Below are 16,354 nucleotides of genomic sequence, written 5' to 3' on the forward strand. Positions count from 1 at the left end.
TGAATGACCATTTACACTATTAATATAAAAAATTATTAATATAACCTTATGTGATTAAATATATGTATGTGTAAACAATTTTACACTCAAAGTGCTTTAAAATTAAATTTTATTATATATACCTGAGAACTTTCTAAAAGAGCTTTTTTCGTTTTGTTCCTTTGTTTTATAATAATTGAAAAAGAATGAACATATAATATATGCATGCAGCATGCAAGCTAAGGGAGTTAAAATATGTTTAACTACACATAAACCAGAATTAATGCATCGAAGTTCATAGGTATCGTTTTCTGTCTTACTGTAAACTTCTATATATCCACATATAGTGTTCCCTTTACTACAAAATGGTAACGGTTTCACAACCTTCTTTGTATTTCAAAGTGTCTTCTAAACTCTATCCGTTTCCAAGTAAACGGACTTCACCACGTTAAACTTGTCAAATATTTTGTGATCTTGTGTGTTATTTCATGCAAGCTAAGGAATGATATGCTTGAAACTTGTTTAATCTTTTTGTGCAAATACAAGTATTCGTTGGAATAACTTTTTTTTTACTATAGTATTTTTTACTTCGAGAGATTAATAATTAATCTATTACGGATCTAAAATCTATTTAAAAATTTGTTACTGAACAATAATAAATTGGTAAATGAACAAAGTGACATTCCACGCTTATTATTTTTTATGTGTGAGAGAGGGAAGTGTATAATAAGAAGCTGTGAGCAGAAGTGTGTTTCACATTGGTATGGGATGTATAAATCGGATGCACCGATTTGTTTGTTTTATTTTTTTTTTTAAACAAACAATCACAAATCGGACGGTCCGATTTGTGATTTCGAAAATAAAAAAATTTTTAATGTTGAAATCGGACCGTCCGATTCTTATTTTCAAAAATAAAAAAAAATAAAAAATACAAAACGGACCCTCCGATTTGTAGTTTATTTTTTTTCCAAACAAATCGGACCCTCCGATTTGTAGTTTATTTTTTTCTTCAAACAAATCGGACCGTCCGATTTAAATAAAACACCGTATAAAAAAAAACACCTAATCTTCCAATAATAATGTATTACACATATATTTAATCAATATAAAAAAAAATTAGCCGACATTCCATCTCCAATACTTATTTAATTAAACTAATAAATTAACTCCTAAAATAGCTTAAGTTGATTAGTATTTGGAATTACTTATTATTATTGCAATCTGCCCTCCCTTCTCTGATCCTTTTTGACATCTGTGTTTGATTCTATTTTGACTTGGCAGCCAAGTTCTATAGCCAGCTGCCATCTGTTTATTCTGTGATCTCAACCTAAATTCTAAAATCATTATTAATAAATTTGTGTGGCCATAAAGCATGTTGGGGAAAGAATCGCCAGCAAGATATAACTATGATTTTTAGTCCTAAAATTGTTCCTCCAATTTAATTAGGAAGTAGGAACGATCGAAGGATTTTGTTTTGTTAGTATACTCAAAATTAAAGTAAAATTAAAGTAGTATTTTCAAGAATAATAAATTTATGGCAAATGTTAGTGTAATGTGGAGAAAGTATAAAATGTAATATATTTTAAAAAATAATTTATTATTAGACTCAATAAATAAATTAATTGATTATTATTTTAAATATGAATTATTGATATAAAAATATAATAAATTAAAAATTAGAATTTATTTAATTAATAAAAAAAATGTTTAAAGATGAACTTAAAATTATATTAGAAAATGATTTTTAAAATATAAATGAAAAAAATATTTGTTAGTTTCATTGTAGAAATATCCTCATTCATTGTTCCAACTTGGAAAGTGATCCAAAGCCACCATGCATGTGACATCCCATGTGGTCAATGTTCTGACAGAGTGATGATTCTTTCAAAGTTCAAACTCTAAATATATATAATGCCAGATTGCCAGCCATTTTGAATTCTCATCAATAACTAGAATAAACTAAGTAGCTAACTCATGTCTTGTACAATAAACAATTTATCAAGTTTGGGAATTGAATGAGTAGGTCCATTAATTCTATTTGCATAAATAAAGTATTCATGATTAGGTTTGATGCAGTTGGCCTGAGAAGACTACCAATAAATATGGAAGACTTGGATCAACCTCCTTGAATCATTCTTAATTTATAATTTTTATCGTATATAAATTTTATTATTTTGATTTAAAATATAATTAAAATATTTTATTATTTTACTAATTTCCTTTTGTTAGAGAATGTCTTTCTTAAAAAAAATTATTTTCTGAATTTTAATCACAATATTAATGATAGAAATATATGAAGGATTGAACTCTTAACCTTTCGAATTTAAAATTCTAATACCATATTATAATACCACTCATCCCAAAAACTTACACTAATAAAAAAAGGTAACACTAATGATTATATCTCTAATACTCCCTAAACCTCCATTATACGTACAAATATTCCATTCACTCCCGATACTTTCCCTTAAAAATATCATGCAAACTAATATCTACATGACAAAAATTGCTATACATATATAGAATATAAAATTTTAACATATAATTAATTTTTCAATGTGTTCATGCTATTTATTTGTTTTTGTATGCATAATCAAACTGATAAGAGTCCAGAGTATGAATTCCAACTTCCAACATTTTTTCTTCTTGAATCATGACTTCAAACGCATGCAGATTTGGGTGATGGTGATTGATAAAAAATCTAAAACTTGTAAGCATTATTACAAATATCTTAATTCGTTCTGGGTTTATGGATGTTCCATAGCTATTCATTAACTATATATATGCCATGATTCTGAGCTCAAGGGAACTTAAAAATGAAAATAAATACACACATATACATATACTAAAAAGGTTATACACAAAAGAAATTTGATTAATTAGCATAATTACAACTAACAATAATAAATAAATAAATAAATGGATCCATCTATTGTACAGAGACTATAGAGCATGATGAAAATCAAAATGGCCTATGTTACACACAAAGAATTGAAGATGAAAATCTTATCAAAAACCAACTAAGAGAACCAAAATTATTAACACAGACCTCTGAATAAAAGAAAAATCTTAGGATAGTAAATTAATGGGTCTCTTACCTTATAAACTCCTCACTCTTTCTTATTTTCTTTGATGTGGGACTAATTTCATACACTACTCACCCTCGCAACAGAAACTTTAATCAAACACAACACTACTAGTTTAGCTTCTATTCTTCTTCCTCATCCTCCTTAAATAAACTGAGTCGAGGCATGTCCCCAGAAGAAGAATGACTGGAAGAAGGAGAAGAAGAAGAAGGTGGAGTTGCCATGACCAAATTGCCTTCACTCCATGCCCTCCTCATAGGGTATGAAACTTTGTGACACCTTTGTAACACGTGGCTGCAGTGTTTTGTATTGTTATTGTTATGAAGAGCACAACCACAGTTACGGTGGTAAGGCCTCCTCTGAACGCAGTTGTCATACCCTGATATACAACCTTCATACACTGCCCTGAATACACCATCTGCTCCAGTAGTAGCCATTGATGATGGCGATGATAACAACGTGCACCCTGGCCTCCTTGTATTTCAAGTGCTTGGTTTATTATCCCTTAAATACAAGACCTATATATATATATATATATATATATGCCACACAATTTAAGTAGTGCAAGCCAGAATGGCAAATTAAAGTTAGTTGTGGGAACCGTGTATTGTGGGTCACTAGCCACACTTTTTGTTCTTCTTTATTTGGTTTTTCTTCTCTCTGTGATAAGAATTAAGAATCTACTTCACAGTTAACAGTTAGCAGACATCATTAAAACTCTCCACTCTTAAACCATACGTCTTAAAAGTATCAAGGATTTTTTTTTTTTTTATCTACCCTTTTTCTAGTATAAATTATAAGGGGTTAATTTTAATACATTTATATTACGAGAAATTATAAGGAGCAATACATATTCAGTACAATATAATGTATACAATGGGATTAATTTTAAATTAAAATTAAAGTATCGGATGTTTATTTAAAGCGATTTAATAGTAGGATATCAGATGTTTATTATCCCTGGTATTCGGATGGTTATTCCGGATAATATAGGTGTATTGTGTTTGATAAATTAGTAGTATTTTATTCTGGATGTTCGAAACTGTACGATAGCATATGGTTACTTCTTTTATTTGGGCCAAAGAATCAGCCAATTGTACACATTATATACTTATTCTATTTATTCTATTGGCTCCCAGCGATATTTTTATATTATATTTAGCTCATTTTTTAAATAATAAATTTGATATTATATAATTAAATATTTATATAAAAAATTATTTTATATTTTCAATATATGAAAATTAATTTATGTTTTATTTTTTAAAATAATGCGTAAATAAAGGAATTTTTTTTAAAAGTATTTTAAGATTTGATTTTAAAAAAATGAATTTTACAATAGAAAATAATGAGTTGACAAAAGTATTATTAGAACAATTAGTAATATTATGAGCAAGACGCACGTAATCTTAGGTTACCGGTTGCCTTCTTACATTTTGCCTTCCCCAAATAAAAACAATTTTTCATTAATTTGGAGATTTTGTTGTAATTTGGTTAACAAAAAATGAATTTGATCTCTTTCTGGCTATTGGCATGTGGAATTAGTGGATGGTCCGAGAAACAATGTTTGTTCTCATTCTCCAAGTAGCTGTGTTTGTGTTATACACGTTACGATCTTGGTTGCACTTTCAATGGCCGTAGTTTTAATTTTCTAATCCCCTTGTGTCTATGAATTTTGGCAACGCATGTCGGCACGTGGTTGTCACTATTTACTGACTCGTACTCAATTTTCTACACCTTGGTATTATCATAGGATTTTGTATGCTAGTTTAAGGGTGCAAAATATGATGCATGTCATACAACTGAGATTTGTTTGTTTGGAGGTACTATATTTTCTTATGCCAAAGCATATTAGAATTTATTATTTTTGTTATTATTTAATTATTAATTTAATTTTGTTAGTTTAATAATTTAATAATGTATTTCATTCTATATTTTTAAATAATAATAATTAATTAATAACCAACAAGTCAAAAACAATAAATAGTAATACTAAAGATTAATATATTTTGTGATTTATAGTTATCAATTAATTATTATTAATATTTTAAAAAGTGTGAAATTATATCTAATAGTATGGAATTACACATTTTTTTAACTAAATTTTAATAAAAATACTAGTCTCTAAAACTTTTTCAATAATAAATTCTAATGACTTTTAATATTTCTCTTCTGTTACTGATCATTGCTTCGTAACAAATAAATTAAAAAACCATGTTCTAAATCTTATGGGCATGTTAGGACCAAAGCACAAAGAATGTAATATATATATATAGTTGAAGTACAAATTTGAAATGGTAGAAAAACAATACCGTATAAAGTAGCACCCATGATTTTGGAGTCAATAGCCTTTAATTTACTCAAGTTTATTGTTATTGCTTCTTGTTGAGGAAGTAAAGAAGATTGGTTTGAATTATAATTTGTAGCCTTTTAGGGTAATACACGTTAAGTTAAAATGAAGAAAAATGGAGGGAATGCACTACTTGTAGCTAAAATATATGAATTTTGTCCCCTAATTCAACAACTTTCACCTGAAAAATTGGATGGCTTAATGGAATAAGGAAGAAGCGCATTGCACATGGCAGCTAAATGTGATAACTTATCAAGCTGGTGATAGACTCATAGACATAACTAAATATGGAGGATTTAGAAGAAGGCAGGAAAATTTGTGGCACGTTGTGTAATTATTTTCTTAGAGATTAATAATCTAAATGGCATGAGAATCTGTCACACCTACCAACCATTTACAAGTCACAATTGTTTGTAACATAGAGAGCATTCCAGCTATTAGTATTATTTTATATAGAAATGCTATATACATTTATATAGTTGTTTTATATATATATATCATGAAAATTTATTGTGTACTCTAAGAAACAAATGAGTATTCTTAGTTTATATTATTTACGTTATCAGTTTGCGATTACTTTCTATTTTATTAATATTTTTAAATTTTAAATTAAAAATAATACTAAATCTATAATATTGATATAAAAGACAATTAAACAAAAACACTGACTTGCACTTGCTCTCATAAAACTTAAGAATTTTTCCTTTTTTTTTTTGGGTATATTACTTAAGAATTTCTTCTTTTTTTTTAAGAATTTCTGTATATGTATAATTTTTTTTTTAAGTAATACCAAAAAAAAAAGGGAAATTTTTTTCTTTTTTTTTGTTTATAATTTTGTTTTTGGTCATGCTCTATAGCTCGACTGGGCCTTCTTTTGTTTTCTTTTCTTAGTTGACTGGGCCTTCTTTTGTTTCAGTTATTATAATATGGGCCTCTGATAGGTCTATTTCTAAAATTGGGCCTCGCATCCAAGTAAAACTGGGCCTAGGTATTGAACTTGGATGAAATCTATCATGTGAGAGCCGAGAGGGCATATCTAATTGTGGATAGGAATATCCTTTCCGGTCGGGTCGGGTCAAATGGGAAAATTTGGGTGGGTAGATCTCACGTCCCGAGACGTATTCAACCACGTTTACTCCTCTTGCTTTCTTGATTCTTCACCGCCATTCACAGCCCCTAAACACAATCCTAACATTTCGTTTTTTGCACTCAAAGCATAGCAAAACAAATCAAAGCTGAAAGAAGAAGAAGAAGAAGGCATGGGAGGTGGAAGCAGAAATGGTGGTGGCGGTGGAAGGAGAAGATCCAACAACAACAATAGCGGCAGCAACACCAAGCACAAAAGCCATAAAAGAGGTTCAGCTGTTAAAGCTTCACTCTTTATCGAAGGGGGTTTCTTGTCCGATTGGAGTTCCCCACCTTCTTCTGCCCGCAATTCAGGTTCCCTCTTTACTCGAAAGTTTGAACGAAAACAAACAGCAGTGTCATTCCTTATTTATTTATTTATTTATTGGAGTTATTAACATATTAACATGAGCAATTACGCCGATTGATGGATAACTGATATGTGGAACCCTCTGTTGTGGGTGAAGAGGAATGATTTTGGGTGGAATCGGTTGCAGGTAGAAATGGTGGCTCCAACACCAAATCTGGGAGCCGAAATAGAACAGAAGCTTCCTCTGCTTCCAAAACTGGATCTGCAAACTATGCGGGAGCTGCTATTGGCTACAATTATCCTTCATCTGATGTTCAGGTTTGTCATGCTCTACAAAGCTCTTGCCTTTATGCTACATTAAATGTTTATTAGCCACGCTTATCATCTTTAATCTTTCAAGAGTTTAAATGTCAAAAAGTGCAGGAATAACAACTGATGTGAATTTAGTCAGCATACATTACTGTTTGATCTTTAATTTTTATTTTTTTTTCTTTATCAAATCCATGGTAGAAAACAATCTATATGTTGCCAGCTGAATAGGAATTTTATTGTTTACAAGTACCTTAGGTAGATGGGCTTTTGTGGAGCCATTTGCATTTCCACTTCTGCAATTATGTTTTTAGCTGTCACCCACCTTCAATCTAACTATGCATGCCGGCAGGACACTAATTAAGGTTTTGAATAGTTTTCCTCATATCATGTTACTCAAAGCTTTAATAGTTCTTCACAATCATCTGACGTAGGCAATAAAGTGAATTTTCTTTGATACAGTAAGAAAGCAAGCTGATTTACTCTACTTAATCAGATAGCTAATTCAAGCACTGAAGTATCCTGGAAAAAGTTAATCTCTGAATATACAAGTTGATAAATGGTTGCAAATTATATTACTTATCTATGTATGGCACATGTCTCATGTTAAATATGAATGTAATTTTCAAAGATCTGATGAAAATGTCAATAGTTTCCTGAAAGTAACTTTCATTTGTTGGTATACTACCAGGAGGTATCAGATGATGAGAATGGCACTGAAGATAGTAATTTACATCAGCTACAATCATTTACCTTTGTGGATGCCAATCAGAATCAAGTTATTGCTCATCTAGACCAAACACCTCCTTCAAAACCCCAGAATGTGGAATATGCTTATAGCTATGGTGCAGATTTTGTTTTGGGTGACACCTCTCATAGGGGGTTAGGGTTCCCCGCTCAGAATTCCAAAACTCCAACTGATGTTGGCACATCCTCCAAACAAATGCCAGCTTCAGTTTTAAATTCGTCATCCTTTGGTTCTGACGATGTTATTTACCATGAGCTAAATACTCAGATGACAGAAAACTCTCCATCAAAAGCTTCTGCTGAGAGAAATTCTGGATTTCTGTCAATTGGAGGCCTTAAGTTATACACTGAGGACATCTCTGACAATGGAAGTGATGAAGATAATGATGAAGAGTTATCAGACCAGGACAGCTCTGAATCTTCTGAGATGGAAGAATTAGTTGAATCCTCTGAAAGCAGTGATTCTGAGGACTCTTCTGATAATAATTCAGACATTGATGAAGAGGTTGCAGAAGATTATTTGGAAGGAGTTGGCGGCAGCGACAACATCCTGGATGCCAAATGGTTGCTTAAACCTGTTTTGGATGGATCTGAGGATGATAGTTCTTCTAGCAGTTGCTATGATGAGGCTTTGCAGAAGATGGGTGGAATTGCCCTTCAAGAAGCTTCTATAGAGTATGGAATGCAGGTCAAACCATGGAAGAAAAGATCTGCACGTCATGGGCCTGTAGATTTGGACAACTTAATGCTGATAAAGGATCCAAGAACAGCTTCTGGTGGAAAGAAACATGCTTCTCGGCTACCCCACTCTTGGCCTTCACAGGCCCAAAAGAGTAAAGCTTCCAAGAGAATCCATGGTATCACTTTTCTGCGCCACCTCTATCAAGTTTCAGATGATATTCTTTTAATTTAAGCTTTTAATGTAAAGTAAATCTCTTCTATTGTTGCATTTACATTCTAGTTTTTCAACCTCTAAAACATTGGATTTCTCGGTCATATTGTTGTACTCCTGAATCTCATTGCATTAGTATGTTGAATTACCTGTTCTTTTTAAATCAGTGATTTGAATTTTGGAATATATGATGGGATTGTTGATTAACAAATCTGAAACTTGTGTGCTTGACATACATATACATTGTCGTATTTGAGTTTGATGCTTGAGCTATGGAATTTTATTAATACTATGACAAATTGCTTGGAGGTGGTTTTTTATTTTTTATTTTTTTTAATAGCTAAGTTAGTGGAAGAACTTTCAGTATGATGACATATTGATTTATTACAGCCATTTTCTTTTGCTAATGCACATTCGTTACAGGTGAGAAAAAGAAACTTCGCAAAGAAAGGATTGCTGCCAAGCGTAGGAGCAGAATGCTGCTCCGTGGGGTTGACCTTGAGAAAATTAATTCGGTATGGAATAAAAAAAATTAAATTATTTTCATGTTAAATCATATCTTAGTATATCAGTGTGATAACCCTTTTTTTTGGTGTGTGGATTCCAGAAATTAGAACAGATTGTGTTGGAGGAAGTGGATATGTTCTCTTTTCAACCTATGCATTCTCGGGATTGTGCACAGGTAATGCACCTTTCCTGTTGGTTTCCTTATACTGGTCTTTCCAATGCGTGTCCTAAATTATATGACCTAAAAGCACCTAAAAGCATTGTTATTAAGATGAATACCATGAATTATGGATCACTAGAGAAGGATGCACGGGTATGATAAGTTTAATGAAAAATATTTAATATTAAAATATTATTAGATTAAGTAGTTAATATAAACTTTTTATATTAAATTAAATTATAAGAATAAAAATGTTATTTTACTTTTTAGAAAAATGGCAAGAATATATAAAGTAAAATAAAAAATATGATTTAATTACAATAAATACATTATAGTATAATTATATAATGAAGTTGTGAACAAAATAATTTAATATTAAAGTCCCATATAAAAAAAAGTTTATGAATCAACAACACAAACACTAAAAAATCTAAAGCTAAGATACAATCCAGTTTGCATTACAATAATAAACTTGATTTTTATTGCCAATGAGTAATAGCTCAAATGGCATAGTCTCCCCATACTCAATTAAGAGGTTGCGGGTTCGAATCTCCTATCTTTGGTAAAAAAAAAAAACTTAGATTTTTATTTTTTTCAAATCTTGAAAACTATACAAAATAATTCCATAATTTTCATTATTTTTTAATTTTCACATTTGTTCCAAAACTCTTATGTACCAAATTCATTGTTCTTTTTTAATTTTTCTCCTTTTTAAGGGAAAAAAATACTTTTGAAAGCTTCAATATCAAAAACTAAAATGCTGAAAAACAGTTGCAAGTAAAAAATGAATAAAAATAAACAATTAGATTCAACCAAACAAAATTGCTATAACATAAAAATGATTATCCTTCCTTGATCCTCAATATGACTACTTGGACATAAAAATATGAGATTAATTTTCATCAATTTTTTCCTTCAAAAATTTCTCACACATCAAGACAACATTATTATCAAGGCCAATGATTTTTCATAATGAGAATGGTTAAGTCAAAACTTAATATGATATAAACCAAAATTGAATCATATGAGAAGTTGAGAAATATTCCATCCATAATGCAACACTATCCGATTTTTGTCTTCTCTCACCCTATGTCAATCAAGCTAATAGGGTCTGTTTTTTCCGAAAATTAACTTCCTATTATTAGTTACTATTTTTTTTCATTGAAAAAAGGTCTAAAACCATGGATTCAAAGCACTTGCCAAAAGGTACGCAGAGAGTGAAAAGTAATTTCACAAACTGATATGTGCATAACAACTTTCATTCAAAAAGCCGCAAGATACCAAAATTATTATAAAAGATTGACATGAGTATCATACCAGAAGGAAGGTGAGAATGAAATTTGAGTTTGTGATTTATATAAGAACATATAAATTATGTTTACCAACTACCGTATTCCATAAAGAAAAGGATTTAACCATCGGGCTTCATTACTTCAAAGAAACATGTTTATAGTTTGCCCAATGGCCACAACAAAAAATCGTTTCATTGGTGTCTACTACTGCAAAAAAAACTCTTAACAGTAAATTGAAAATTAGTTTAAATAAATTAGCAACTGAAAATATAAATTAATAGCTAACAATAACCAGAATATTGTGCACTTAAAAAGCCTGTTTCTTCTGTTAACCTTCCACTCTTAGGGTTTGTGGTGCTTCAGTCATAAATTACCAAGATATGTCATATTTACTTCCCATCAAAAGCATAAGAAAAAGAAAAATTTGTAAGTTGTTGAGAGGATCTGCTTTCCCAGATATTACCTTGATAACCTCCTGTGATTGCAAGAATACTCAAATTAGTCATATTATGGAAACCTGAAAGAAATATGGTTGAATAACATACTGCTCAAGGATTTCCCCAATAATAGAAGTCTAGAGGCTGAGCCCAAATGAGCATCACAGAAATTGAAGGAAGTCCGAAGACTCTGAAAAATGTAAATCTGCAAGAGAGGTTATGAAGTCATTGACTCCTCAAGTTGTATTCTGCTAATAGTTTCCTCCATATTTTATATTCTATTGTAACAACATTAATTCAAAATAAGATGCACTCAATATTAAGCACAGAAAGAAGAACATAATCATATAGTTAATTAAACAAAAAGCTCTAAATAGAGCAGAATCTAATTCAAAGGTAGAAAACAAAAGCTCTAAATAGAGCAGTTAATTAAACACGCTTGAAAACCAAATTTAAAGGCAATTCAAAACAGAATTAAATAGGTAAAATGTACATAATTACAAACCACCTTGAAAACTGAAAATATTTTAGGGTGAATGCCTGACCCATGATACCAAGTAACAGCTTTCATCTAAACTTAATATATTTCCCTAAATAAATAAATAAATAACATTCTAAGCATTGATGGGGAAATGTCAAGACCAATATGTGATGTCCATTCTTTGAAAGTGTCTCACTATTAATAATAGAACCACATCAGTGAGAGAATAGAAGAAGGAACTACTAACAGAAATATGAAATTTTTAAAGTAAGCTTTGAAGGTAACAAAGCTTAAATCTTGGTGGTATCCCATAATTTGTTCCACAATTTTTTTCAAATGGATCGTGGGGAAAAAAAGAAATTAACCCTATTTTAGAACGGAAAAGACTCAAAAATCGAGAATTGAAACTACCAGCCTGAAGACTGAAGAACATAGCTAAACTTGAGAGGAAGGAAGAGAGATAAGGTAATAATAAGCAGAAGAATAATAATAAGCAAAAGCAAAGAACAAATTTAAGCAATTGAACAAAAAGAGAACTAATAAAAACACAATAGAGTGGGTGGATGCAAACCTTCCACAGTAGCTACACAGCAACAACTTCTTTTGCCTTAGTTCTTAAATTACTCTGAAAATACAAAAGCCAGGACATCAAATGCTAAAGGAAAAATGAATACTTCATGCTGCATTACTTTGAAATCTGATTTGGTTTTGTATATTGGATGTAAATTGAATATAAGAGGGAAAGAGGTTAATGAAGTTTAAGCAAAATGCAAATAGAATCCCGGCAAAAACAATGAGGTTCTGGATTTTCTGCATCAACAGCTCCACACCAGACAAAGACGCCTCTGCACAACAACAATAACATTTCAAATCTTCCTGAAATTAGAAGGTGAAGAAGGTGAAGGAGAAGAACCGAAGAAGAGGAGGAAGAGATAAAACTGAAAACAAAGAATGGAGAGAATTCCCTTTTTTTATTTTGATTTTGAATTCAAAATTTGAATGTTGAAATTTCAGGTTGTGTACATGTAAAGCAATCGGAAAAAAAGAGGATAAAAAACTCAGGCACAATGTTCAGAAGGGTAGTGAAAATGTGGAATGAGGATGGTCTGATAATGGGGTGTTATTGTAATAAAGATCATATATAAAAAGTTTGAAAAAAATCTTGAGGATGGCATGTGGGAATTCCACTAACGCATAAACCTTCTTTTAAAGGATTGTTATAGGATTATATCTTGTGTGACTTTCTTGTAGTGCTTGGTACATCTCAGCTGGAATTTTTCGTTAAAAGATTTGGGGACTGTAAGAAGAATAATTAAGTGGTTCCACGCTTGAATCATGATTATTGTTACTGCTTTTGGGAATTCATTATAGTGACATAAGAAGTTTGGAACTTTCGATTAGTTAGGAGTTTGGCATGGAAAAATTGATGAAGTCATGATCTCCTGTCAAATACAAATATTTCTGCCTTTTAAGGATTCATTTGTTACTTTGCCACACTGATGGTTGTCTGAGAATGGTATTCTTGCTTGAATAAAACATGTATAGTTCTTGATTTTTAAATCCATATGTTTGCAATGGACCTACAGTTGGCCTTTATTGTTGTGTGATATGACTTTTCATTGTTTCTCTTGATACTTATTGCTCCTGACTCCCGTGTTGCTCTATTTTCTCAATGATTAAAGGTGCAACGGTTAGCATCAATCTATCAGCTGCGGAGTAGCAGCCAGGGTTCTGGGAAAAAAAGGTGACAGTGATGTTCCCATATTTATACAATGAAATCTGCATATTAACATAAATATTCTGGATTTGTGGTTTCAGATTTGTGACGGTGATGCGAACACAGTCGACATCCATGCCATCTTCAACTGGAAGACAGCGCCTGGAAAAGGTTCTGTAATGTTACTGATTTTATCATGAAATTTATTATATATGCATTGTATATCCCAATGTGGGACTTACGCTGTTTCTCCTCCTTTCAAGCCTGTCATTAAGATGCAGAGTGGCCCATCCTCCTCTCATTTTTCTGCTACTCTTGCTGCATAATAGGATTGATACTTAGAAAGATTAGAGACGAAGCTTTTGATCTTTTCAATCATTGGACAGAATTTTCAAGAAAAGCATATTTTTTAATTCACAATATTACATATTTGGAATTAATTTTGATTTCTTTAGTTGAGATTGACTTCTGTATGTACTTCAGCTGATGGGAGTTGATGACGAAGATGCTGATTTTGCTGTCACTGACTATACAAATAACAAGTCTGCAAGTGGAGATAGAAGACTAGGAAAGAAAAATGCTAAAAGGAATGATATCAGATTGCAAGGACTTCAATCTGCTCAGAACAACTCATCCAAGTCCTCTGCCAACCGAGGAAGCGGAAAAATGAAGGACAAGAAGGGCAGTAGAGAAAGGGGTTCCTATGCTAATCAACCTGTCTCGTTTGTGTCGAGTGGTGCAATCCATTCAGAAGCGATGCAGGTTACAGCTGTTAGCTCCGAAGAGACTGATGGTACTTTCAAGAAGGGCGTCATCACCAGCTCTGTTAACGTAGGTTCTTTCGAGGCTCACACTACCGGTTTTGGTTCCAAAATGATGGCGAAAATGGGATATACTGAGGGTGGCGGATTGGGTAAAAATGGTCAAGGTGTGGCACAACCCATAGAGGTTATCCAAAGGCCTAAATCACTCGGTTTGGGTGTGGAGTTCTCCAGCAAACCCGCCGAGGTGGCAGCCGCTGCTGAGCCATCTAGGAGCAAGTCTTCAAGAATCGGCACCAAGCCATCAAGGAACAAGTCTTCAAGCATTGGTGTCTTTGAGAAGCATACCAAAGGCTTTGGGTCAAAAATGATGGCAAAGATGGGCTTCATTGAAGGCATGGGATTAGGTAGAGAATCACAAGGTATTACTGCCCCACTGGGTGCTGTTAGGCTACCAAAGTCCCGAGGGCTAGGTGCCACCAAAACTTAATTTTTATTTTTTATTGTCATTTGTTTTCTATGTTCCTATCTAAATTGTATATTAGCCTTAAACTTATGATTTAAAAGCTTTACTATTTTCTGGAACGGAATGGAATAACGATTATAAATTAGAACCTGGTTATACATTGATGGATTAGTTTCTTCATTCATTTAATTTAATCCTTTTTCTATCCATTTGATGAGGACATATTTCTTTATTCAGTTGAGATAAATAACATCATAAATCATAATCATCAGACCCATTGAGATCCTGAAATAGGAAGAATCTAGGATCCAACTCGAGGAAAATGTGAGTTGGTGAGATCACATCGTTTCTCGATTCATGAAAGCTATGAGTCACCAAGAAAATTATATGCCAATTAAGACATTCTCTTACAAACCTTTAATTCATTGATGATTTGGTTAATCTCTCATTATCATACAGCCTGTAATGTCCTGCAACAACTCCACTCAAACCTCTCTGATTATACGAGTGACTAATTTTTAGTGTACATGTAGCATGATCGATATTTTAAATCACTTTAATAATCTTAGCAAACATTTTTAAAATATTCATGCACAAAATCTTTATTTTATACTAGTAAATTGGTCAATAAGAAAAGGGTAGATTAGATCTGAATTGGTTCTCCTTTTATTGGTGTAGAAGCAATATATAAGTATATATTATATCACATTTTCGCATATGCCAAAGTCAAAACTCGCACTTATTTCCATGTTCATGTTCTGGTATTATGCCATTTAGATCTAAAACTCTAAACTAAAACAGTTACCGGCATGCCGAAGAATGCCAACCCTTTAAAAGTTACATATAATTTACTGTTACTTCAGCGTCACTTTAGAAATGAAATTCAATTTGCATGCTCTAAATGAGAATTCAAAACTTCATAAACTACACTTAATTACATGATTAGCCATTGAAAACCGTTGACATAATAAAACTAACATGGCGAAAATGAATGATTAAATATCAAGTCACTTGGGGTGTTTGCTTTTATGGTCAAACATACATTAAAAAAGGAAGTACAAATAACTTAACTTTGTGGAAAAGTACACTAAATAACTCACTTTATTCGCGGTGAAATAAATGTGGACCAAACAAGCTACTACTAAATAATAATTCCTAGCGATGGTTGAGGTTGAAGCAGTAAGGCATGAAGGTTAAAGAAAAAAGTAGTATTAAATAACGTCGGTGACAAAAATATACAGTTTTTGCAATCAAGTCTGGCTAACATGCATTGGAACGACAACGAGAAAAATGTCGTTTTGTAAGTGAAATGGACTCAATGTTTTGGTTTTTTCCCTTCTACTAAGTGAACTATCAACTATGTGTTATTTTTAATTTTTGTTTTTTATATATGACCATGTGATAAAAAAAATAAACCGACAAAACCGTGATAAGAGTCACTAGTCACTACTCTAGAGCAATGGAATATTCTCGTATATGAAAATTCCACAAAATTTTACTACACGTTGAAAAAAAAATTTATAAAAATAGAATGACTGGAATTTAATTATGAATTTAAATTTATCTTAATAATAATATTATTTTATTGCTTACTTCATTACAAAATCAGTTATATTGACCAAAAGAAACAAATTAAATTAATAACCAACTTGGGTTGATCGAGTGGTCAGCTCACTCGTCCGCTTAAACAAGTGTTGGGAGTTCAAATCCCACCTTGTGCATGCAACAACTCATT

General features: G+C 31.7%; 2 protein-coding genes across 2 annotated transcripts; one reads left to right on the plus strand and one right to left on the minus strand.

The window, feature by feature from the left end:
- Positions 1-2,846: 2,846 nt before the first annotated feature.
- On the minus strand, positions 2,847-3,715 carry LOC107615444 (uncharacterized). Its single transcript, XM_016317508.2, has one exon. It carries the CDS (start codon positions 3,500-3,502, stop codon positions 3,188-3,190), a length of 315 nt encoding a protein of 104 aa, XP_016172994.1. The 5' UTR covers positions 3,503-3,715; the 3' UTR covers positions 2,847-3,187.
- A 2,747-nt stretch (positions 3,716-6,462) lies between these two features.
- LOC107640832 (D111/G-patch domain-containing protein) lies at positions 6,463-14,808 on the plus strand. The gene is made up of 8 exons (XM_016344336.3): positions 6,463-6,855; positions 7,038-7,168; positions 7,851-8,763; positions 9,222-9,313; positions 9,406-9,480; positions 13,358-13,419; positions 13,494-13,563; positions 13,876-14,808. The coding sequence occupies exons 1-8, from the start codon at positions 6,675-6,677 to the stop codon at positions 14,641-14,643; spliced, it is 2,292 nt and encodes a 763-aa protein (XP_016199822.1). The 5' UTR covers positions 6,463-6,674; the 3' UTR covers positions 14,644-14,808.
- Positions 14,809-16,354: the final 1,546 nt, after the last annotated feature.

This window comes from Arachis ipaensis, chromosome B1 (assembly GCF_059453495.1).
Source record: "Arachis ipaensis isolate K30076 ecotype BB chromosome B1, ASM5945349v1, whole genome shotgun sequence".
Taxonomy (NCBI): Eukaryota; Viridiplantae; Streptophyta; class Magnoliopsida; order Fabales; family Fabaceae; genus Arachis; species Arachis ipaensis.

Excerpts from the sequence above, each read along its gene's own strand:
- LOC107615444 (XM_016317508.2), bottom strand. The coding sequence starts at position 3,502 with ATGGCTACTACTGGAGCAGATGGTGTATTCAGGGCAGTGTATGAAGGT.
- LOC107640832 (XM_016344336.3), top strand. The coding sequence starts at position 6,675 with ATGGGAGGTGGAAGCAGAAATGGTGGTGGCGGTGGAAGGAGAAGATCC. Across the intron at positions 8,764-9,221 it reads AGCTTCCAAGAGAATCCATG|GTGAGAAAAAGAAACTTCGC; the intron begins GTATCACTTTTC and ends CATTCGTTACAG. Across the intron at positions 9,481-13,357 it reads ATTCTCGGGATTGTGCACAG|GTGCAACGGTTAGCATCAAT; the intron begins GTAATGCACCTT and ends CAATGATTAAAG.